This window comes from Ambystoma mexicanum, chromosome 13, assembly GCF_040938575.1.
Source record: "Ambystoma mexicanum isolate Mex_15411 chromosome 13, UKY_AmexF1_1, whole genome shotgun sequence".
Lineage (NCBI taxonomy): Eukaryota > Metazoa > Chordata > Amphibia > Caudata > Ambystomatidae > Ambystoma > Ambystoma mexicanum.
This window is the reverse complement of record NC_090938.1, coordinates 817,587,281-817,613,015: the sequence shown is the minus strand read 5'-3', so window position 1 is coordinate 817,613,015 and position 25,735 is coordinate 817,587,281. Positions and strand designations below refer to the sequence as shown.

At 46.3% G+C, this 25,735-nt stretch overlaps 1 protein-coding gene across 1 annotated transcript in view; it reads left to right on the top strand.

Moving 5' to 3' along the window:
- The window catches only part of LOC138522060 (proteasome subunit beta type-9-like), a 172,118-nt gene that overhangs the window by 59,513 nt on the left and 86,870 nt on the right, over nt 1–25,735 (top strand). The window contains exons 3-4 of the mRNA XM_069635297.1: nt 13,235–13,366; nt 19,457–19,586. Of these exons, the coding sequence (XP_069491398.1) occupies nt 13,235–13,366; nt 19,457–19,586 (262 nt within the window). The remainder of the gene's footprint in view (nt 1–13,234; nt 13,367–19,456; nt 19,587–25,735) is intronic.

Here is a 25,735-nt window from a genome sequence, read left to right as displayed (position 1 = left end):
GTGGGTGTGGGATCACAGTTTGTGTGAGTGTGGGATCATGGTATGCTGGTTTTGTTAATGGTTTGCAGGGATTGTTGCAGTGGTGGGTGTGGGATCACAGTTTGTATGAGTGTGGGATCATGGTTTGCTGGTTTTGTTAATGATTTGCAGTGATTGTCTGTTGCAGTGGTGGGTGTGTGATCAGAGTTTGTATGATTGTGGGATCATGGTATGCTGGTTTTGTTAATGATTTGGAGTGATTGTTGCAGTGGTAGGTGTGTGATCACAGTTTGTATGAGTGTGGGTTCATGGTATGCTGGTTTTGTTAATGGTTTTCAGTGATTGTCTGTTGCAGTGGTGGGTGTGAGATCACAGTTGATATGAGTATGAGTTCATGGTATGCTGGTTTTGTTAATGATTTGCAGTGATTGTCTGTTGCAGTGGTGGCTGTGTGATCACAGTTTGTATGAGTGTGGGATCATGGTATGCTGGTTTTGTTAATGGTTTGCAGTGATTGTCTGTTGCAGTGGTGGGTGTGAGATCACAGTTGATATGAGTATGAGTTCATGGTATGCTGGTTTTGTTAATGATTTGCAGTGATTGTCTGTTGCAGTGGTGGCTGTGTGATCACAGTTTGTATGAGTGTGGGATCATGGTATGCTGGTTTTGTAAATGGTTTGCAGTGATTGTTGCAGTGGTGGGTGTGGGATCACAGTTTGTATGAGTGTGGGATCATGGTATGCTGGTTTTGTTAATGATTTGGAGTGATTGTTGCAGTGGTAGGTGTGTGATCACAGTTTGTATGAGTGTGGGTTCATGGTATGCTGGTTTTGTTAATGGTTTGCAGTGATTGTCTATTGCAGTGGTGGGTGTGGGATCACAGTTTGTGTGAGTGCTTGTTCATGGTATGCTGGATTTGATAATGGTTTGCAGGGATTGTTGCAGTGGTGGGTGTGGGATCACAGTTTGTATGAGTTTGGGATCATGGTATGCTGGTTTTGTTAATGGTTTGCAGTGATTGTCTGTTGCAGTGGTGGCTGTGTGATCACAGTTTGTATGAGTGTGGGATCATGGTATGCTGGTTTTGTTAATGGTTTGCAGTGATTGTCTGTTGCAGTGGTGGGTGTGGGATCACAGTTTGTATGAGTGTGGGTTCATGGTATGCTGGTTTTGTTAATGGTTTGCAGTGACTGTTGCAGTGGTGGGTGTGGGATCACAGTTTGTATGAGTGTGGGTCCATAGTATGCTGGTTTTGTTAATGGGTTGCAGTGATTGGCTGTTGCAGTGGTGGGTGTGGGATCACAGTTTGTGTGAGTGTGGGTACATGGTACGCTGGTTTTGTTAATGGTTTGCAGGGATTGTTGCAGTGGTGGGTGTGGGATCACAGTTTGTGTGAGTGTGGGATCATGGTATGCTGGTTTTGTTAATGGTTTGCAGGGATTGTTGCAGTGGTGGGTGTGGGATCACAGTTTGTATGAGTGTGGGATCATGGTTTGCTGGTTTTGTTAATGATTTGCAGTGATTGTCTGTTGCAGTGGTGGGTGTGTGATCAGAGTTTGTATGATTGTGGGATCATTGTATGCTGGATTTGTTAATGGTTGGCAGCAATTGTCTGTTGCAGTTGTGGGTGTGGGGTCACAGTTTGTATGAGTGTGGGTTCATGGTATGCTGGTTTTGTTAATGGTTTGCAGTGATTGGCTGTTGCAGTGGTGGGTGTGGGATCACAGTTTGTGTGAGTGTGGGTTCCTGGTATGCTGGTTTGATTAATGGTTTGCAGTGATAGTTGCAGTGGTGGGTATGGGATCACATCTTGTGTGAGTGTGGGTTCATGGTATCTGGTTTGGTTAATAGTTTGCAGTGATTGTTTTGGGTGTGTGATCACAGTTTGTATAAGTGTGGGTTCATGGTATGCTGGTTTTGTTAATGGTTTGCAGGGATGTTTGCAGTGGTGGGTGTGGGATCACAGTTTGTAAGAGTGTGGGATCATGGTATGCTGGTTTTGTTAATGATTTGGAGTGATTGTTGCAGTGGTAGGTGTGTGATCACAGTTTGTATGAGTGTGGGTTCATGGTATGCTGATTTTGTTAATGGTTTGCAGTGATTGTCTGTTGCAGTGGTGGGTGTGTGATCAGAGTTTGTATGATTGTGGGATCATTGTATGCTGGATTTGTTAATGGTTGGCAGTGATTGTCTGTTGCAGTTGTGGGTGTGAGATCACAGTTGATATGAGTATGAGTTCATGGTATGCTGGTTTTGTTAATGATTTGCAGTGATTGTCTGTTGCAGTGGTGGCTGTGTGATCACAGTTTGTATGAGTGTGGGATCATGGTATGCTGGTTTTGTAAATGGTTTGCAGTGATTGTTGCAGTGGTGGGTGTGTGATCACAGTTTGTGTGAGTGTGGGTTCATGGTATGCTGGTTTTGTTAATGGTTTGCAGTGATTGTTGCAGTGGTGGGTGTGGGATCACAGTTTGTATGAGTGTGGGTCCATGGTATGCTGGTTTTGTTAATGGTTTGCAGTGATTGTCTGTTGCAGTGGTGGGTGTGTGATCACAGTTTGTGTGAGTGTGGGTTCATGGTATGCTGGTTTTGTTAATGGTTTGCAGTGATTGTTGCAGTGGTGGGTGTGGGATCACAGTTTGTATGAGTGTGGGTCCATGGTATTCTGGTTTTGTTAATGGTTTGCAGTGATTGTCTGTTGCAGTGGTGGGTGTGTGATCACAGTTTGTATGAGTGTAGGATCATGGTATGCTGGTTGTGTTAATGGTTTGCAGTGATTGTTCCAGTGTGGATGTGGATCACAGTTTGTATGAGTGTGGGATCATGGTATGCTGGTTTTGTTAATGGTTTGCAGTGATTGGCTGTTGCAGTGGTGGGTGTGTGATCACAGTTTGTATGAGTGTAGCATCATGGTGTGCTGGTTTTGTTAATGGTTTGCAGTGATGGTCTGTTCCAGTGTGGGTGTGGGATCACAGTTTTTATGAGTGTAGGATCATGGTATGCTGGTCTTGTTAATGATTTGCAGTGATTGGCTGTTGCAGTGGTGAGTGTGGATCACAGTTTGTATGAGTGTGGGTCCATGGTATGCTGGTTTTGTTAATGGCTGGCAGTGATTGTCTGTTGCAGTGGTGGGTGTAGGATCACAGTTTGTATGAGTGTGAGTTCATGGTATGCAGGTTTTGTTAATGGTTTGCAATGATTGTCTGTTCCAGTGTGGATGTGGGATCACAGTTTGTATGAGTGTGGGATCATGGTATGCTGGTTTTGTTAATGATTTGCAGTGATTGTCTGTTGCAGTGGTGGGTGTGGGATCACAGTTTGTATGAGTGTGGGTCTATTGTATGCTGATTTTGTTAATGGTTTGCAGTGATTGGCTGTTGCAGTGATGAGTGTGGATCACAGTTTGTATGAGTGTGTGTCCATGGTATGCTGGTTTTGTTAATGGCTGGCAGTGATTGTCCGTTGCAGTGTTGAGTGTGGGATCACAGTTTGAATGAGTGTGGGTCTATGGTATGCTGGTTTTGTTAATGGTTTGCAGTGCTTGTTGCAGTGGTGGATGTGGGATCACAGTTTGTATGAGTGTGGGTTCATGGTATGCTGGTTTTGTTAATGGTTTGCAGTGATTGTCTGTTGCAGTGGTGGGTGTGGGATCACAGTTTGCATGAGTGTGGGTTCATGGTATGCTGGTTTTGATAATGGTTTGCAGTGATTGTCTGTTGCAGTGGTGGGTGTGTGATCACAGTTTGTATGAGTGTGGGTTAATGGTATGCTGGTTTTGTTAATGGTTTGCAGTGATTGGCTGTTGCAGTGGTGGGTGTGGGATCACAGTTTGTGTGAGTGTGGGTTCCTGGTATGCTGGCTTGATTAATGGTTTGCAGTGATAGTCGCAGTGGTGGGTATGGGATCACATCTTGTGTGAGTGTGGGTTCATGGTATCTGGTTTGGTTAATAGTTTGCAGTGATTGTTGTGGGTGTGTGATCACAGTTTGTATAAGTGTGGGTTCATGGTATGCTGGTTTTGTTAATGGTTTGCAGTGATTGTCTGTTGCAGTAGTGGGTGTGGGATAACAGTTTGTGTGTGTGTGGGTTCATGGTATGCTGATTTTGTTAATGGTTTGCAGGGATGTTTGCAGTGGTGGGTGTGGGATCACAGTTTGTATGAGTGTGGGATCATGGTATGCTGGTTTTGTTAATGATTTGGAGTGATTGTTGCAGTGGTAGGTGTGTGATCACAGTTTGTATGAGTGTGGGTTCATGGTATGCTGGTTTTGTTAATGGTTTTCAGTGATTGTCTGTTGCAGTGGTGGCTGTGTGATCACAGTTTGTATGAGTGTGGGATCATGGTATGCTGGTTTTGTTAATGGTTTGCAGTGATTGTCTGTTGCAGTGGTGGGTGTGAGATCACAGTTGATATGAGTATGAGTTCATGGTATGCTGGTTTTGTTAATGATTTGCAGTGATTGTCTGTTGCAGTGGTGGCTGTGTGATCACAGTTTGTATGAGTGTGGGATCATGGTATGCTGGTTTTGTAAATGGTTTGCAGTGATTGTTGCAGTGGTGGGTGTGGGATCACAGTTTGTATGAGTGTGGGATCATGGTATGCTGGTTTTGTTAATGATTTGGAGTGATTGTTGCAGTGGTAGGTGTGTGATCACAGTTTGTATGAGTGTGGGTTCATGGTATGCTGGTTTTGTTAATGGTTTGCAGTGATTGTCTATTGCAGTGGTGGGTGTGGGATCACAGTTTGTGTGAGTGCTTGTTCATGGTATGCTGGATTTGATAATGGTTTGCAGGGATTGTTGCAGTGGTGGGTGTGGGATCACAGTTTGTATGAGTTTGGGATCATGGTATGCTGGTTTTGTTAATGGTTTGCAGTGATTGTCTGTTGCAGTGGTGGCTGTGTGATCACAGTTTGTATGAGTGTGGGATCATGGTATGCTGGTTTTGTTAATGGTTTGCAGTGATTGTCTGTTGCAGTGGTGGGTGTGGGATCACAGTTTGTATGAGTGTGGGTTCATGGTATGCTGGTTTTGTTAATGGTTTGCAGTGACTGTTGCAGTGGTGGGTGTGGGATCACAGTTTGTATGAGTGTGGGTCCATAGTATGCTGGTTTTGTTAATGGGTTGCAGTGATTGGCTGTTGCAGTGGTGGGTGTGGGATCACAGTTTGTGTGAGTGTGGGTACATGGTATGCTGGTTTTGTTAATGGTTTGCAGGGATTGTTGCAGTGGTGGGTGTGGGATCACAGTTTGTATGAGTGTGGGATCATGGTTTGCTGGTTTTGTTAATGATTTGCAGTGATTGTCTGTTGCAGTGGTGGGTGTGTGATCAGAGTTTGTATGATTGTGGGATCATTGTATGCTGGATTTGTTAATGGTTGGCAGTGATTGTCTGTTGCAGTTGTGGGTGTGAGATCACAGTTGATATGAGTATGAGTTCATGGTATGCTGGTTTTGTTAATGATTTGCAGTGATTGTCTGTTGCAGTGGTGGCTGTGTGATCACAGTTTGTATGAGTGTGGGATCATGGTATGCTGGTTTTGTAAATGGTTTGCAGTGATTGTTGCAGTGGTGGGTGTGGGATCACAATTTGTATGAGTGTGGGATCATGGTATGCTGGTTTTGTTAATGATTTGGAGTGATTGTTGCAGTGGTAGGTGTGTGATCACAGTTTGTATGAGTGTGGGTTCATGGTATGCTGGTTTTGTTAATGGTTTGCAGTGACTGTTGCAGTGGTGGGTGTGGGATCACAGTTTGTATGAGTGTGGGTCCATGGTATGCTGGTTTTGTTAATGGGTTGCAGTGATTGGCTGTTGCAGTGGTGGGTGTGGGATCACAGTTTGTGTGAGTGTGGGTACATGGTATGCTGGTTTTGTTAATGGTTTGCAGGGATTGTTGCAGTGGTGGGTGTGGGATCACAGTTTGTATGAGTGTGGGATCATGGTTTGCTGGTTTTGTTAATGATTTGCAGTGATTGTCTGTTGCAGTGGTGGGTGTGTGATCAGAGTTTGTATGATTGTGGGATCATTGTATGCTGGATTTGTTAATGGTTGGCAGCAATTGTCTGTTGCAGTTGTGGGTGTGGGGTCACAGTTTCTATGAGTGCTGGTTCATGGTATGCTGGATTTGATAATGGTTTGCAGGGATTGTCTGTTGCAGTGGTGGGTGTGGGATCACAGTTTGTATGAGTGTGGGTTAATGGTATGCTGGTTTTGTTAATGGTTTGCAGTGATTGGCTGTTGCAGTGGTGGGTGTGGGATCACAGTTTGTGTGAGTGTGGGTTCCTGGTATGCTGGCTTGATTAATGGTTTGCAGTGATAGTTGCAGTGGTGGGTATGGGATCACATCTTGTGTGAGTGTGGGTTCATGGTATCTGGTTTGGTTAATAGTTTGCAGTGATTGTTGTGGGTGTGTGATCACAGTTTGTATAAGTGTGGGTTCATGGTATGCTGGTTTTGTTAATGGTTTGCAGTGATTGTCTGTTGCAGTGGTGGGTGTGGGATGACAGTTTGTGTGTGTGTGGGTTCATGGTATGCTGATTTTGTTAATGGTTTGCAGGGATGTTTGCAGTGGTGGGTGTGGGATCACAGTTTGTATGAGTGTGGGATCATGGTATGCTGGTTTTGTTAATGATTTGGAGTGATTGTTGCAGTGGTAGGTGTGTGATCACAGTTTGTATGAGTGTGGGATCATGGTATGCTGGTTTTGTTAATGGTTTTCAGTGATTGTCTGTTGCAGTGGTGGGTGTGAGATCACAGTTGATATGAGTATGAGTTCATGGTATGCTGGTTTTGTTAATGATTTGCAGTGATTGTCTGTTGCAGTGGTGGCTGTGTGATCACAGTTTGTATGAGTGTGGGATCATGGTATGTTGGTTTTGTTAATGGTTTGCAGTGATTGTCTGTTGCAGTGGTGGGTGTGAGATCACAGTTGATATGAGTATGAGTTCATGGTATGCTGGTTTTGTTAATGATTTGCAGTGATTGTCTGTTGCAGTGGTGGCTGTTTGATCACAGTTTGTATGAGTGTGGGATCATGGTATGCTGGTTTTGTAAATGGTTTGCAGTGATTGTTGCAGTGGTGGGTGTGGGATCACAGTTTGTATGAGTGTGGGATCATGGTATGCTGGTTTTGTTAATGATTTGGAGTGATTGTTGCAGTGGTAGGTGTGTGATCACAGTTTGTATGAGTGTGGGTTCATGGTATGCTGGTTTTGTTAATGGTTTGCAGTGATTGTCTATTGCAGTGGTGGGTGTGGGATCACAGTTTGTGTGAGTGCTTGTTCATGGTATGCTGGATTTGATAATGGTTTGCAGGGATTGTTGCAGTGGTGGGTGTGGGATCACAGTTTGTATGAGTTTGGGATCATGGTATGCTGGTTTTGTTAATGGTTTGCAGTGATTGTCTGTTGCAGTGGTGGCTGTGTGATCACAGTTTGTATGAGTGTGGGATCATGGTATGCTGGTTTTGTTAATGGTTTGCAGTGATTGTCTGTTGCAGTGGTGGGTGTGGGATCACAGTTTGTATGAGTGTGGGTTCATGGTATGCTGGTTTTGTTAATGGTTTGCAGTGACTGTTGCAGTGGTGGGTGTGGGATCACAGTTTGTATGAGTGTGGGTCCATAGTATGCTGGTTTTGTTAATGGGTTGCAGTGATTGGCTGTTGCAGTGGTGGGTGTGGGATCACAGTTTGTGTGAGTGTGGGTACATGGTATGCTGGTTTTGTTAATGGTTTGCAGGGATTGTTGCAGTGGTGGGTGTGGGATCACAGTTTGTATGAGTGTGGGATCATGGTTTGCTGGTTTTGTTAATGATTTGCAGTGATTGTCTGTTGCAGTGGTGGGTGTGTGATCAGAGTTTGTATGATTGTGGGATCATTGTATGCTGGATTTGTTAATGGTTGGCAGTGATTGTCTGTTGCAGTTGTGGGTGTGAGATCACAGTTGATATGAGTATGAGTTCATGGTATGCTGGTTTTGTTAATGATTTGCAGTGATTGTCTGTTGCAGTGGTGGCTGTGTGATCACAGTTTGTATGAGTGTGGGATCATGGTATGCTGGTTTTGTAAATGGTTTGCAGTGATTGTTGCAGTGGTGGGTGTGGGATCACAATTTGTATGAGTGTGGGATCATGGTATGCTGGTTTTGTTAATGATTTGGAGTGATTGTTGCAGTGGTAGGTGTGTGATCACAGTTTGTATGAGTGTGGGTTCATGGTATGCTGGTTTTGTTAATGGTTTGCAGTGATTGTCTATTGCAGTGGTGGGTGTGGGATCACAGTTTGTGTGAGTGCTGGTTCATGGTATGCTGGATTTGATAATGGTTTGCAGGGATTGTTGCAGTGGTGGGTGTGGGATCACAGTTTGTATGAGTTTGGGATCATGGTATGCTGGTTTTGTTAATGGTTTGCAGTGATTGTCTGTTGCAGTGGTGGCTGTGTGATCACAGTTTGTATGAGTGTGGTATCATGGTATGCTGGTTTTGTTAATGGTTTGCAGTGATTGTCTGTTGCAGTGGTGGGTGTGGGATCACAGTTTGTATGAGTGTGGGTTCATGGTATGCTGGTTTTGTTAATGGTTTGCAGTGACTGTTGCAGTGGTGGGTGTGGGATCACAGTTTGTATGAGTGTGGGTCCATGGTATGCTGGTTTTGTTAATGGGTTGCAGTGATTGGCTGTTGCAGTGGTGGGTGTGGGATCACAGTTTGTGTGAGTGTGGGTACATGGTATGCTGGTTTTGTTAATGGTTTGCAGGGATTGTTGCAGTGGTGGGTGTGGGATCACAGTTTGTATGAGTGTGGGATCATGGTTTGCTGGTTTTGTTAATGATTTGCAGTGATTGCCTGTTGCAGTGGTGGGTGTGTGATCAGAGTTTGTATGATTGTGGGATCATTGTATGCTGGATTTGTTAATGGTTGGCAGCAATTGTCTGTTGCAGTTGTGGGTGTGGGGTCACAGTTTGTATGAGTGTGGGTTCATGGTATGCTGGTTTTGTTAATGGTTTGCAGTGATTGGCTGTTGCAGTGGTGGGTGTGGGATCACAGTTTGTGTGAGTGTGGGTTCCTGGTATGCTGGTTTGATTAATGGTTTGCAGTGATAGTTGCAGTGGTGGGTATGGGATCACATCTTGTGTGAGTGTGGGTTCATGGTATCTGGTTTGGTTAATAGTTTGCAGGGATGTTTGCAGTGGTGGGTGTGGGATCACAGTTTGTAAGAGTGTGGGATCATGGTATGCTGGTTTTGTTAATGATTTGGAGTGATTGTTGCAGTGGTAGGTGTGTGATCACAGTTTGTATGAGTGTGGGTTCATGGTATGCTGATTTTGTTAATGGTTTGCAGTGATTGTCTGTTGCAGTGGTGGGTGTGTGATCAGAGTTTGTATGATTGTGGGATCATTGTATGCTGGATTTGTTAATGGTTGGCAGTGATTGTCTGTTGCAGTTGTGGGTGTGAGATCACAGTTGATATGAGTATGAGTTCATGGTATGCTGGTTTTGTTAATGATTTGCAGTGATTGTCTGTTGCAGTGGTGGCTGTGTGATCACAGTTTGTATGAGTGTGGGATCATGGTATGCTGGTTTTGTAAATGGTTTGCAGTGATTGTTGCAGTGGTGGGTGTGGGATCACAGTTTGTATGAGTGTGGGATCATGAAATGCTGGTTTTGTTAATGATTTGGAGTGATTGTTGCAGTGGTAGGTGTGTGATCACAGTTTGTATGAGTGTGGGTTCATGGTATGCTGGTTTTGTTAATGGTTTGCAGTGATTGTCTATTGCAGTGGTGGGTGTGGGATCACAGTTTGTGTGAGTGCTGGTTCATGTTATGCTGGATTTGATAATGGTTTGCAGGGATTGTTGCAGTGGTGGGTGTGGGATCACAGTTTGTATGTGTTTGGGATCATGGTATGCTGGTTTTGTTAATGGTTTGCAGTGATTGTCTGTTGCAGTGGTGGCTGTGTGATCACAGTTTGTATGAGTGTGGGATCATGGTATGCTGGTTTTGTTAATGGTTTGCAGTGATTGTCTGTTGCAGTGGTGGGTGTGGGATCACAGTTTGTATGAGTGTGGGTTCATGGTATGCTGGTTTTGTTAATGGTTTGCAGTGACTGTTGCAGTGGTGGGTGTGGGATCACAGTTTGTATGAGTGTGGGTCCATGGTATGCTGGATTTGTTAATGGGTTGCAGTGATTGGCTGTTGCAGTGGTGGGTGTGGGATCACAGTTTGTGTGAGTGTGGGTACATGGTATGCTGGTTTTGTTAATGGTTTGCAGGGATTGTTGCAGTGGTGGGTGTGGGATCACAGTTTGTATGAGTGTGGGTTCATGGTATGCTGATTTTGTTAATGGGTTGCAGTGATTGGCTGTTGCAGTGGTGGGTGTGGGATCACAGTTTGTGTGAGTGTGGGTACATGGTATGCTGGTTTTGTTAATGGTTTGCAGGGATTGTTGCAGTGGTGAGTGTGGGATCACAGTTTGTATGAGTGTGGGATCATTGTATGCTGGATTTGTTAATGGTTGGCAGCAATTGTCTGTTGCAGTTGTGGGTGTGGGGTCACAGTTTGTATGAGTGTGGGTTCATGGTATGCTGGTTTTGTTAATGGTTTGCAGTGATTGTCTGTTGCAGTGGTGGGTGTGTGATCAGAGTTTGTATGATTGTGGGATCATTGTATGCTGGATTTGTTAATGGTTGGCAGCAATTGTCTGTTGCAGTTGTGGGTGTGGGGTCACAGTTTGTATGAGTGTGGGTTCATGGTATGCTGGTTTTGTTAATGATTTGCAGTGATTGTCTGTTGCAGTGGTGGGTGTGTGATCAGAGTTTGTATGATTGTGGGATCATTGTATGCTGGATTTGTTAATGGTTGGCAGCAATTGTCTGTTGCAGTTGTGGGTGTGGGGTCACAGTTTGTATGAGTGTGGGTTCATGGTATGCTGGTTTTGTTAATGGTTTGCAGTGATTGGCTGTTGCAGTGGTGGGTGTGGGATCACAGTTTGCGTGAGTGTGGGTTCCTGGTATGCTGGTTTGATTAATGGTTTGCAGTGATAGTTGCAGTGGTGGGTATGGGATCACATCTTGTGTGAGTGTGGGTTCATGGTATCTGGTTTGGTTAATAGTTTGCAGTGATTGTTGTGGGTGTGTGATCACAGTTTGTATAAGTGTGGGTTCATGGTATGCTGGTTTTGTTAATGGTTTGCAGGGATGTTTGCAGTGGTGGGTGTGGGATCACAGTTTGTAAGAGTGTGGGATCATGGTATGCTGGTTTTGTTAATGATTTGGAGTGATTGTTGTAGTGGTAGGTGTGTGATCACAGTTTGTATGAGTGTGGGTTCATGGTATGCTGATTTTGTTAATGGTTTGCAGTGATTGTCTGTTGCAGTGGTGGGTGTGAGATCACAGTTGATATGAGTATGGGTTCATGGTATGCTGGTTTTGTTAATGATTTGCAGTGATTGTCTGTTGCAGTGGTGGCTGTGTGATCACAGTTTGTATGAGTGTGGGATCATGGTATGCTGGTTTTGTTAATGGTTTGCAGGGATTGTTGCAGTGGTGGGTGTGGGATCACAGTTTGTATGAGTGTGTGATCATGGTATGCTGGTTTTGTTAATGATTTGCAGTGATTGTCTGTTGCAGTGGTGGGTGTGAGATCACAGTTTGTATGAGTGTGGGTTTATGGTGTGCTGGTTTTGTTAATGGTTTTCAGTGATTGTTGCAGTAGTGGGTGTGGGATCACAGTTTTTATGAGTGTGGGTTCATGGTATGCTGGTTTTGTTAATGGTTTGCAGTGATTGTCTATTGCAGTGGTGGGTGTGGGATCACAGTTTGTGTGAGTGTTGGTTCATGGTATGCTGGATTTGATAATGGTTTGCAGGGATTGTTGCAGTGGTGGGTGTGGGATCACAGTTTGTATGAGTGTGGGATCATGGTTTGCTGGTTTTGTTAATGATTTGCAGTGATTGTCTGTTGCAGTGGTGGGTGTGTGATCAGAGTTTGTATGATTGTGGGATCATTGTATGCTGGATTTGTTAATGGTTGGCAGCAATTGTCTGTTGCAGTTGTGGGTGTGGGGTCACAGTTTGTATGAGTGTGGGATCATGGTATGCTGGTTTTGTTAATGGTTTGCAGTGATTGTCTGTTGCAGTGGTGGCTGTGTGATCACAGTTTGTATGAGTGTGGGTCCATGGTATGCTGGTTTTGTTAATGGGTTGCAGTGATTGTCTGTTGCAGTGGTGGGTGTGGGATCACAGTTTGTATGAGTGTGGGATCATGGTATGCTGGTTTTGTTAATGATTTGCAGTGATTGTTGCAGTGGTGGGTGTGGGATCACAGTTTGTATGAGTGTGGGTCCATAGTATGCTGGTTTTGTTAATGGGTTGCAGTGATTGTCTGTTGCAGTGGTGGGTGTGAGATCACAGTTTGTATGAGTGTGGGTTTATGGTGTGCTGGTTTTGTTAATGGTTTTCAGTGATTGTTGCAGTAGTGGGTGTGGGATCACAGTTTGTATGAGTGTGGGTTCATGGTATGCTGGTTTTGTTAATGGGTTGCAGTGATTGTCTTTTGTAGTGGTGGGTGTAGGGTGACAGGTTGTATGAGTGTGAGTTCATGGTATGTTGGTTTTGTTAATGTTTTGTAGTGCTTGTTGCATTGGTGGGTGTGGGATCACAGTTTGTATGAGTGTTGGTTTATGGTATGCTGGTTTTAATGGTTTGCAGTGATTGTTGCAGTGGTTGGTTGTGATCACGTTTTGTTTGGGGGTTGATATGTGAACTGATTCTAGTAATGGTTAGGCAGTGATGGGCCTTGCAGACAGTGTGTGTTTGTGTGTGTGTCTGGGCAGTGACATCTCCGGCCGTGTTTGTTTGTGGGTTCGTGCTTTGCACGGATTCTAGTCATGGTTAGGCAGTGATGGGTCTTGCAGAGGGTGTGTGGGTGGGTGTGAGTGTGTGTGTCTGGACAGTGACTGGTGCCTCAGCGGTCACATGTCGGGCAGAGTGTGGGTTCATGGTTTGAGCTGATTCTAGTCATGGTTAGGCAGTGATGGGTCTTGCAGAGGGTGTGTGTTTGTGTGTGTCTAGGCAGTGACATCTTGGGCAGTGTTTGTGTGTGGGTTCATGCTTTGCACTGATCAATTATGGGCATGCGCTAGTGGTTCTGGCCTCACAGCACCTTCTAAGAGGAAAGGTTGCATGTGCCTCTGTGGGTGGTCATGCATTGGGGTGTTGGGGTTCAACCATGCTCAAGTAATGAACTGCTTACCTTTTTCCCCAGTGAATTTGTGTCGAACCGTGTGTTTGATAAGCTGGCGCCCCTTCATGAGCGGATCTACTGTGCCCTCTCGGGGTCTGCGGCCGACGCGCAGGCAGTGGCGGATATGGTGAACTACCACCTGGACCTGCACAGGTGTGAGGCTCTATATGGAGGGAGCTGAGGGGATGCACACCTCAATGTTTTATTATGGATTTCATGCAGTGTCTTCCACATTCCTCCATGCCTTCTGTTATGTTGCAGTCTGGCTGGCTTTATCCTGTGTCCTTCTCAGTGCATCTCTCTTGTTCTTTGCTGTTTCTCTCCTCTGTGCACCCTTCAATGCTTCCACATGACCCTCTTGTCCATTTTCCTTCCATTATCTGCCCCCCCCCTTTCACTCTCTATGGTTTCCTTCTCTAGTGTCCATTCCAATGAATCTCTTCAATGTCTGTAAATTCCCCTCCCTTTCCCCTCTCTTCTTCTCCATCTGCCCTTTGTCTGGTCTAGTTCAGTGTCTTTCCTTCATGCAGCACGTGGTACGTCCTGACACTACTCTGCACCAGCACGCCATCGCCTCTGGTCCATTTCAGGGGGCTTTCATTCATGCCCCACGTGGTCCCTCTCTGCACCTGCACCAGGCCTTGAAGTACCTTTACAATGCAACCAGGCCTGCAGGTTGATGACCTTAGTGTATCTACTAGACATAAAAGAAATGCACTTGTCCTGTGAAAATTGTTTGTACTGAAAAAACATGGTGACGTATGAAGAAACACTACCAGCAATGTTAATGGGACCTTGTAGTATTCTCCTCCACCTGGACACGTTGGAACAGAGTATCCACAGGTCCATCAGCCGAGGCCAGGTATCGGGCGAGAGTGGGAGTTAGTGTTTGGAGCAGCAAATAGTGCAGGATGTTACCAGAAAGAAGGTGGTTGCTAGAAACTGATGCCGAATTATATTAATATGAGTAGCTGTTGTGACGAACTCTACCCGATATTCCCCCTGGGGGTGGTACTCAGCTGATGGATCTCATGGGGAGGGAAATCCCTCATGGGGCTAGTGACGATAGCCCTGGGAAAACGCGGTATCCATTCACCCCTTGGGTGTTCTGTCCTGTCCTACCGGCTGTGAAAGCTGAGAAACCCTTACTGCGTGCCTATCTGCCCCCTGTCCTACCGGCTGTGAAAGTTTAGAAACCCTTACCACGTGCCTATCTGCCCCCTGCCCTGTCCTACCAGCTGTGAAAGCTGAGAAACCCTTACCACATGCCTATATGCTCCCTGCCCTGTCCTACAGGCCGTGGATGCTTAGAAACCCTTACCACATGCCTATCTACTCCCTGCCCCGTCCTACAGGCCGTGGATGCTTAGAAACCCTTACCACATGCCTATCTGCTCCCTGCCCTGTCCTACAGGCTGTGGAAGCTGAGAAACCCTTACCGCATGCCTATCTGCTCCCTGCCCTGTCCTGCAGGCGGTGGAAGCTGAGGAAACCCTTAACATATGCCTATCTGCTCCCTGCCCTGTCCTACAGTCTGTGAACCACATGCCTATCTACTCCCTGCCCTGTCCTACAGGTGGTGGAAGCTGAGAAACCCTTACCACATGCCTATCTGTTCCCTGCCCTGTCCCACAGGCTGTGAACCACATGCCTATCTGTTCCCTGCCAAGTCCTACAGGCTGTGGAAGCTGAGACACAATTGCCACATGCCTATCTGCTCCCTGCCCTGTCCTACAGGCTGTGAACCACATGCCTATCTGCTCCCTGATCTGTCCTACAGGCTGTGGAAGCTTAGAAACCCTTACCACATGCTTATCTGCTCCCTGCCCTGTCCTGCAAGCGGTGGAAGCTGAGAAACCCTTACCACATGCCTATCTGCTCCCCGCCCTGTCCTACAGTCTGTGAACCACATGCCTATCTACTCCCTGCTCTGTCCTACCAGCTGTGGAAGCTTAGAAACCCTTACCACATGCTTATCTGCTCCCTGCCCTGTCCTGCAGGCGGTGGAAGCTGAGAAACCCTTACCACATGCCTATCTGCTCATTGCCCTGTCCCACAGGCTGTGAACCACATGCCTATCTGTTCCCTGCCAAGTCCTACAGGCTGTGGAAGCTGAGACACAATTGCCACATGCCTATCTGCTCCCTGCCCTGTCCTACAGGCTGTGAACCTCATGCCTATCTGCTCCCTGATCTGTCCTACAGGCTGTGGAAGCTTAGAAACCCTTACCACATGCTTATCTGCTCCCTGCCCTGTCCTACAGCCTGTGGAAGCTTAGAAACCCTTACCACATGCTTATTTGCTCCCTGCCCTGTCCTGCAGGCGGTGGAAGCTGAGAAACCCTTACCACATGCCTATCTGCTCCCTTCCCTGTCCTACAGCCTGTGGAAGCTTAGAAACCCTTACCACATGCTTATCTGCTCCCTGCCCTGTCCTGCAGGCGGTGGAAGCTTAGAAACCCTTACCACATGCTTATCTGCTCCCTGCCCTGTCCTGCAGGCGGTGGAAGCTGAAAAACCCTTACCACATGCTTATCTGCTCCCCGCCCTGTCCCACAGGCTGTGGAAGCTGAGAAACCCTTACCACATGGTTATCTGCCCCCTGCCCTGTCCTGCAGGCGGTGGAAGCTGAAAAACCCTTGCCACATGCTTATCTGCTCCCTGCCCTGCCCTGTCCTGCAAGCGGTGGAAGCTGAGAAACCCTTACCACATGCCTATCTGCTCCCTTCCCTGTCGTACAGCCTGTGGAAGCTTAGAAAGCCTTAACACATGCCTATCTGCTCCCTGCCCTGTCCTACAGTCTGTGAACCACATGCCTATCTACTCCCTGCTCTGTCCTACCAGCTGTGGAAGCTTAGAAACCCTTACCACATGCCTATCTGCTCCCTGCCCTGTCCTACAGGCTGTGGAAGCTGAGAAACCCTTACCGCATGCCTATCTGCTCCCTGCCCTGTCCTGCAGGCGGTGGAAGCTGAGGAAACCCTTAACATATGCCTATCTGCTCCCTGCCCTGTCCTACAGTCTGTGAACCACATGCCTATCTACTCCCTGCCCTGTCCTACAGGTGGTGGAAGCTGAGAAACCCTTACCACATGCCTATCTGTTCCCTGCCCTGTCCCACAGGCTGTGAACCACATGCCTATCTGTTCCCTGCCAAGTCCTACAGGCTGTGGAAGCTGAGACACAATTGCCACATGCCTATCTGCTCCCTGCCCTGTCCTACAGGCTGTGAACCACATGCCTATCTGCTCCCTGATCTGTCCTACAGGCTGTGGAAGCTTAGAAACCCTTACCACATGCTTATCTGCTCCCTGCCCTGCCCTGTCCTGCAAGCGGTGGAAGCTGAGAAACCCTTACCACATGCCTATCTGCTCCCCGCCCTGTCCTACAGTCTGTGAACCACATGCCTATCTACTCCCTGCTCTGTCCTACCAGCTGTGGAAGCTTAGAAACCCTTACCACATGCTTATCTGCTCCCTGCCCTGTCCTGCAGGCGGTGGAAGCTGAGAAACCCTTACCACATGCCTATCTGCTCATTGCCCTGTCCCACAGGCTGTGAACCACATGCCTATCTGTTCCCTGCCAAGTCCTACAGGCTGTGGAAGCTGAGACACAATTGCCACATGCCTATCTGCTCCCTGCCCTGTCCTACAGGCTGTGAACCTCATGCCTATCTGCTCCCTGATCTGTCCTACAGACTGTGGAAGCTTAGAAACCCTTACCACATGCTTATCTGCTCCCTGCCCTGTCCTACAGCCTGTGGAAGCTTAGAAACCCTTACCACATGCTTATTTGCTCCCTGCCCTGTCCTGCAGGCGGTGGAAGCTGAGAAACCCTTACCACATGCCTATCTGCTCCCTTCCCTGTCCTACAGCCTGTGGAAGCTTAGAAACCCTTACCACATGCTTATCTGCTCCCTGCCCTGTCCTGCAGGCGGTGGAAGCTTAGAAACCCTTACCACATGCTTATCTGCTCCCTGCCCTGTCCTGCAGGTGGTGGAAGCTGAAAAACCCTTACCACATGCTTATCTGCTCCCCGCCCTGTCCCACAGGCTGTGGAAGCTGAGAAACCCTTACCACATGGTTATCTGCCCCCTGCCCTGTCCTGCAGGCGGTGGAAGCTGAAAAACCCTTACCACATGCTTATCTGCTCCCTGCCCTGCCCTGTCCTGCAAGCGGTGGAAGCTGAGAAACCCTTACCACATGCCTATCTGCTCCCTTCCCTGTCGTACAGCCTGTGGAAGCTTAGAAAGCCTTAACACATGCCTATCTGCTCCCTGCCCTGTCCTACAGTCTGTGAACCACATGCCTATCTACTCCCTGCTCTGTCCTACCAGCTGTGGAAGCTTAGAAACCCTTACCACATGCTTATCTGCTCCCTGCCCTGTCCTGCAGGCAGTGGAAGCTGAGAAACCCTTACCACATGCCTATCTGCTCCCTGCCCTGTCCCACGGGCTGTGAACTACATGCCTATCTGTTCCCTAGGCTGTGGAAGCTGAGACACAATTGCCACATGCCTATCTGCTCCCTGCCCTGTCCTACAGGCTGTGAACCACATGCCTATCTGCTCCCTGATCTGTCCTACAGGCCGTGGAAGCTTAGAAACCCTTACCACATGCTTATCTGCTCCCTGCCCTGTCCTTCAGCCTGTGGAAGCTTAGAAACCCTTACCGCATGCTTATCTGCTCCCTGCCCTGTCCTGCAGGCGGTGGAAGCTGAGAAACCCTTACCACATGCCTATCTGCTCCCTTCCCTGTCCTACAGCCTGTGGAAGCTTAGAAACCCTTACCACATGCTTATCTGCTCCCTGCCCTGTCCTGCAGGCGGTGGAAGCTGAAAAACCCTTACCACATGCTTATCTGTTCCCTGCCCTGTCCCACAGGCTGTGGAAGCTGAGAAACCCTTACCACATGCCTATCTGCTCCCTGCCCTGTCCTACAGCCCGTGGAAGCTGAGAAACCCTTACCACATGCCTATCTTCTCCCTGCCCTGTCCTACCGTCTGTGAAAGCTGAGACACCATTGCCACATGCTTATCTGCTCCCTGCCCTGTCCTACAGGCTGTGGAAGCTGAGAAACCCTTACCACATGCCTATCTGCTCCCTGCCCTGTCCTACAGGCTGTGGAAGCTGAGAAACCCTTACCATATGCCTATCTGCTCCCTTCCCTGTCCTACAGCCTGTGGAAGCTTAGAAACCCTTACCACATGCCTATCTGTTTCCTGCCCTGTCCCACAGGCTGTGAACCACATGCCTATCTGTTCCCTGCCAAGTCCTACAGGCTGTGGAAGCTGAGACACCATTCCCACATGCCTTTCTGCTCCCTGCCCTGTCATACCGTCTGTGAACCACATGCCTATATGTTCCCTGATCTGTCCTACAGGCTGTGGAAGCTGAAACACCATTCCCACATGCTTATCTGCTCCCTGCCCTGTCCTACCGGCTGTGAAAGCTGAGAAACCCTTACCACGTGCCTATCTGCTCCCTGCCCTGTCCTACCGGCTTGGAAAGCTGAGGAAACCCTTACCACATGCTTATCTGTTCCCTGCCCTGTCCTACAGGCTGTGCACCACATGCCTATCTGCTCCCTGCCCTGTCCTACAGGCTGTAAGCCACATGCCTATCTGTCCCTGCCCTCTCCTACAGGCTGTGAACCGCATGCCTATCAGCTCCCTACCCTGTCCTACCGGCTGTGAAAGCTGAGAAACCCTTACCACATGCCTGTCTGCTCCCTGCCCTGTCCTGCCGGCTGTGAAAGCTGAGAAACCATTACCACATGCCTATCTGCTCCCTGCCCTGTCCTACAGATTGTGAACCACATGCTTCTCTGTTCCCTGCCATGTCCTACAGGCTGTGGAAGCTGAGACACCATTGCCACATGCCTATCTGTTTCCTACACAGTCTGGGCCGAGCATGTGGTCAGGAGCTCTATACAGTGGAATTCGCATGCACTATTATACCTGCCGCCCCCAAGTTCACGTGTGTTGAAGTGCTGGATAATTAGGGGTTTCCTTCCAGGCTTTGCCTGGAGTTCTAACCCCAAACCTGGCCCCACTCTGTGTCTGTGCCAGCCCCCTTTCGTGGGTGTTCTTGCTGTAACTCACAACAACCTACGATGGGTACTATCAGACTGGTGTAGCAGATAAGCCAGGTCCATCCGGGTCCTAAATTGAGGGTCTCCTAGCGAGGGCCTGGGATGTACAGCTGATGTAAGAGAAAGCTTCAGGTGCCTGTCTCTCTTTCTCAGCCTCGACATGGACGACGCCCCATTGGTAGTGGCAGCTGCCAATCTTGTGAAGGGCATCAGCTATAAGTACAAGGAGGAGCTGTCAGCACATCTACTGGTGGCCGGCTGGGACCGGAGACATGGAGGACAGGTAAGAGATGCCCAACCTAAGCCTGTCTCTCCATGTCTGCAGTGTTTAACTATCTATTTCTAAATTGAGCGTTCATTCCTGTGTCTGCCTGATTACCAGTCTGTCCATCTGTCAAAATGCCAGTCTATCAGTCTGTTCATCTTCTTATCCATTTCCCTCCATCATCTCTCTGACTGTTCCTCTAATATTGATCCCACACCTATTAAACTGATTATCTATTAATCCATCCTGTATAAACCTGTCTATTCATGTAATGATCCTTCCTATATAAACCCATCTGTCCACCTAACCACCCATCCTGATTAAAGCTGTCTGTTCATGTAATGATCCTTCCTATCATCCTTCCCGTGTAAACCTGTCTGTTCATGTAATAATCCATCCTATATAAACTTGTCTGTTCATGTAATGATCCATCCCGTATAAACCGGTCTGTTCATGTAATGATCCATCCTATATAAACCTGTCTATTCATGTAATGATCCTTCCTATATAAACCCATCTGTCCACCTAACCACCCATCCTGATTAAAGCTGTCTGTTCATGTAATGATCCTTCCTATCATCCTTCCTGTGTAAACCTGTCTGTTCATGTAATAATCCATCCTATATAAACTTGTCTGTTCATGTAATGATCCATCCCGTATAAACCGGTCTGTTCATGTAATGATCCATCCTATATAAACCTGTCTATTCATGTAATGATCCTTCCTATATAAACACATCTGTCCACCTAACCACCCATCCTGATTAAAGCTGTCTGTTCATGTAATGATCCTTCCTATCATCCTTCCTGTGTAAACCTGTCTGTTCATGTAATAATCCATCCTATATAAACTTGTCTGTTCATGTAATGATCCATCCCGTATAAACCAGTCTGTTCATGTAATGATCCATCCTATATAAACTTGTCTATTCATGTAATGATCCTTCCTATATAAACCTGTGTGTTCACCTAACAACCCATCCTGTGTAAACTTGTCTCTTCGTCTAACCACCCATCCTGTATAAACCTGTCTTCCATGAGCATCTTTTATGCTGGCACATGAGATATGTTATAGTGCATGTGCTTTAGCTCATGTATAATCACTGACATGCATTTGTTTCTTGGCTCAGGTGTATGGGATGCTGGCACATGATATATGTTATAGTGCATGTGCTTTAGCTCATGGCATGGTCACTGACATGCATTTGTTTCTTGGCTCAGGTGTATGAGACACTGGCACATGATATATGTTATAGTGCATGCGCTTTAGCTCATGCTATGGTCACTGATATGCATTTGTTTATTGGATCCGGTTTACGGGACGCTGGCACATGATATATGTTATAGTGCATGTGCTTTAGCTCATGGTGTGGTCACTGACATGCATTTGTTTCTTGGCTCAGGTGTATGGGACGCAGGCACATGAGATATGTTATAGTGCATGTGCTTTAGCTCATGATATGTCACTGACATGCATTTGTTTCTTGGCTCAGGTGTATGAGACTCTGGCACATGATATATGTTATAGTGCATGTGCTTTAGCTCATGGTATGGTCACTGACATGCATTTGTTTCTTGGCTCAGGTGTATGGGATGCTGGCACATGATATATGTTATAGCCCATGTGCTTTTTCTCATGATATGTTCAATGACATGCATTTGTTTCTTGACTCAGGTGTATGGGATGCTGGCACATGATATATGTTATAGCCCATGTGCTTTTTCTCATGATATGTTCAATGACATGCATTTGTTACTTGGCTCAGGTGTATGATACGCTGGCACATGATATATGTTATAGTGCATGTGCTTTAGCTCATGATATGTCACTGACATGCATTTGTTTCTTGGCTCAGGTGTATGAGATGCTGGCACATGATATATGTTATAGTGCATGCCCTTTAGCTCATGGTATGGTCACTGACATGCATTTGTTTCTTGGCTCAGGTGTATGGGATGCTGGCACATGATATATGTTATAGCCCATGTGCTTTTTCTCATGATATGTTCAATGACATGCATTTGTTTATTGGCTCAGGTGTATGGGGCGCTGGCACATGATATATGTTATAGTGCATGTGCTTTAGCTCATGGTATGGTCACTGACATGCATTTGTTTCTTGGATCAGGTGTATGAGACGCTGGCACATGATATATGTTATAGTGCATGTGCTTTAGCTCATGGTGTGGTCACTGACATGCATTTGTTTCTTGGCTCAGGTGTATGAGATGCTGGCACATGATATATGTTATAGTGCATGTGCTTTAGCTCATGGTATGGTCACTGACATGCATTTGTTTCTTGGATCAGGTGTATGAGACGCTGGCACATGATATATGTTATAGTGCATGTGCTTTAGCTCATGGTATGGTCACTGACATGCATTTGTTTATTGGATCTGGTGTACGGGACGCTGGCTCATGTTATATGTTATAGTGCATGTGCTTTAGCTCATGGTATGGTACCTGACATGCATTTGTTTATTGGATCTGATGTACGAGATGGTGGCACATTATATGTTATAGTGCATGTGCTTTAGCTCATGGTGTGGTCACTGACATGCATTTGTTTCTTGTCTCAGGTGTATGGGGCACTGTCACATGATATATGTTATAGTGCATGTGCTTTAGCTCATGGTGTGGTCACTGACATGCATTTGTTTCTTGTCTCAGGTGTATGGGGCACTGTCACATGATATATGTTATAGTGCATGTGCTTTAGCTCATGGTGTGGTCACTGACATGCATTTGTTTCTTGGCTCAGGTGTATGAGACTCTGGCACATGATATATGTTATAGTGCATGTGCTTTAGCTCATGGTATGGCCACTGACATGCATTTATTTCTTGGCTCAGGTGTATGGGACGCTGGCACATGATATATGTTATAGTGCATGTGCTTTAGCTCATGGTATGGTCACTGACATGCATTTGTTTCTTGGCTCAGGTGTATGGGATGCTAGCACATGATATATGTTATAGTGCATGTGCTTTAGCTCATGATATGGTACCTGACATGCATTTGTTTATTGGATCTGGTGTACAAGATGGTGGCACATGATATATGTTATAGTGCATGTGCTTTAGCTCATGGTATGGTCACTGACATGCGCTTGTTTCTTGGCTCAGGTGTATGGGGCACTGTCACATGATATATGTTATAGTGCATGTGCTTTAGCTCATGGTATGGTCACTGACATGCATTTGTTTCTTGGCTCAGGTGTACGGGATGCTGGCACATGATATGTTATAGTGCATGTGCTTTAGCTCATGGTATGGTCACTGACATGCATTTGTTTCTTGGCTCAGGTGTACGGGATGCTGGCACATGATATATGTTATAGTGCATGTGCTTTAGCTCATGGTATGGTCACTGACATGCATTTGTTTCTTGGCTCAGGTGTACGGGATGCTGGCACATGATATATGGTATAGCCCATGTGCTTTTTCTCATGATATGTTCAATGACATGCATTTGTTTCTTGGCTCAGGTGTATTGTCCGCTGGCACATGATATATGTTATAGCCCATGTGCTTTTTCTCATGATATGTTCAATGACATGCATTTGTTTATTGGCTCAGGTGTATGGGGCACTGTCACATGATATATGTTATAGTGCATGTGCTTTAGCTCATGGTATGGTCACTGACATGCATTTGTTACTTGGCTCAGGTGTATGAGACGCTGGCACATGATATATGTTATAATGCATGTGCTTCAGCTCATGGTGTGGTCACTGACATGCATTTGTTTCTTGGCTCAGGTGTACGGGATGCTGGCACATGATATATGTTATAGTGCATGTGCTTTAGCTCATGGTGTGGTCACTGACATGCATTTGTTTCTTGGCTCAGGTGTACGAGATGGTGGCACATTATATGTTATAGTGCATGTGCTTTAGCTCATGGTGTGGTCACTGACATGCATTTGTTACTTGGCTCAGGTGTATGAGACGCTGGCACATGATATATGTTATAATGCATGTGCTTCAGCTCATGGTGTGGTCACTGACATGCATTTGTTTCTTGGCTCAGGTGTACGGGATGCTGGCACATGATATATGTTATAGTGCATGTGCTTTAGCTCATGGTATGGTCACTGACATGCATTTGTTTCTTGGCTCAGGTGTATGGGATGCTGGCACATGATATATGTTATAGTGCATGTGCTTTAGCTCATGGTATGGTCACTGACATGCATTTGTTTCTTGGCTCAGGTGTATGGGATGCTGGCACATGATATATGTTATAGTACATGTGCTTTAGCTCATGGTATGGTCACTGACATGCATTTGTTTCTTGGTTCAGGTGTATGGGGCACTGTCACATGATATATGTTATAGTGCATGTGCTTTAGCTCATGGTATGGTCACTGACATGCATTTGTTTCTTGGTTCAGGTGTATGGGGCACTGTCACATGATATATGTTATAGTGCATGTGCTTTAGCTCATGGTACAATCACTGACATGCATTTGTTTCTTGGATCCGGTGTATGAGACGCTGGCACATGAGATATGTTATAGTGCATGTGCTTTAGCTCATGGTTTGGACCCTGACACGCATTTGTTTCTTGTATCCGGTGTGTGGGACGCTGGCACATGAGATATGTTATAGTGCATGTGCTTTAGCTCATGGTATGGTCACTGACATGCATTTGTTTCTTGGCTCAGGTGTATGGGATGCTGGCACATGATATATGTTATAGTGCATGTGCTTTAGCTCATGGTATGGTCACTGACATGCATTTTGTTCTTGGCTCCAGTGTACGGGATGGTGGCACATGATATATGTTATAGTGCATGTGCTTAAGCTCATGGTATGGTACCTGACATGCATTTGTTTATTGGATCCGGTTTACGGGACGCTGGCACATGATATATGTTATAGTGCATGTTTAGCTCATGGTATGGTCACTGACATGCATTTGTTTCTTGGATCTGGTGTACGGGACGCTGGCTTATGATATATGTTATAGTGCATGTGCTTTAGCTCATGATATGGTCAATGACATGCATTTGTTTCTTGTCTCAGGTGTATGGGACACTGGCACATGATATATGTTATAGTGCATGTGCTTCAGCTCATGGTATGGGCCCTGACATGCATTTGTTTCTTGGATCAGGTGTATGGGATGCTGGCAAATGATATATGTTATAGTGCATGTTTAGCTCATGGTATGGTCACTGACATGCATTTGTTTCTTGGCTCAGGTGTATGGGGCACTGTCACATGATATATGTTATAGTGCATGTGCTTTAGCTCATGGTATGGTCACTGACATGCATTTGTTTCTTGGATCAGGTGTACGGGATGCTGGCACATGATATATGTTATAGTGCATCTGCTTTAGCTCATGGTATGGTCAATGACATGCATTTGTTTCTTGGCTCAGGTGTATGGGACGCTGGCACATGATATATGTTATAGCGCATGTGCTTTAGCTCATGCTATGGTCACTGACATGCATTTGTTTCTTGGCTCAGGTGTATGGGGCACTGTCACATGATATATGTTATAGTGCATGTGCTTTAGCTCATGGTATGGTCACTGACATGCATTTGTTTCTTGGCTCAGGTGTATGGCCACTGGCACATGATATATGTTATAGCGCATGTGCTTTAGCTCATGCTATGGTCACTGACATGCATTTGTTTCTTGGATCAGGTGTACGGGACACTGGCTCATGATATATGTTATAGTGCATGTGCTTTAGCTCATGGTATGGTCACTGACATGCATTTGCTTCTTGGCTCAGGTGTATGAGACGCTGGCACATGAGATATGTTATAGTGCATGTGATTTAGCTCAGGGTATGGTCACAGACATGCATTTGTTTCTTGGCTCAGGTGTATGAGACGCTGGCACATGAGATATGTTATAGTGCATGTGCTTTAGCTCATGGTATGGTACCTGACATGCATTTGTTTCTTGGCACAGGTGTATGGGATGCTGGCACATGATATATGTTATAGTGCATGTGATTTAGCTCATGGTATGGTCACTGACATGCATTTTGTTCTTGGCTCCGGTGTACGGGATGGTGGCACATGATATATGTTATAGTGCATGTGCTTAAGCTCATGGTGTGGTCACTGACATGCATTTGTTTCTTGGCTCAGGTGTACGGGATGCTGGCACATGATATATGTTATAGTGCATGTGCTTT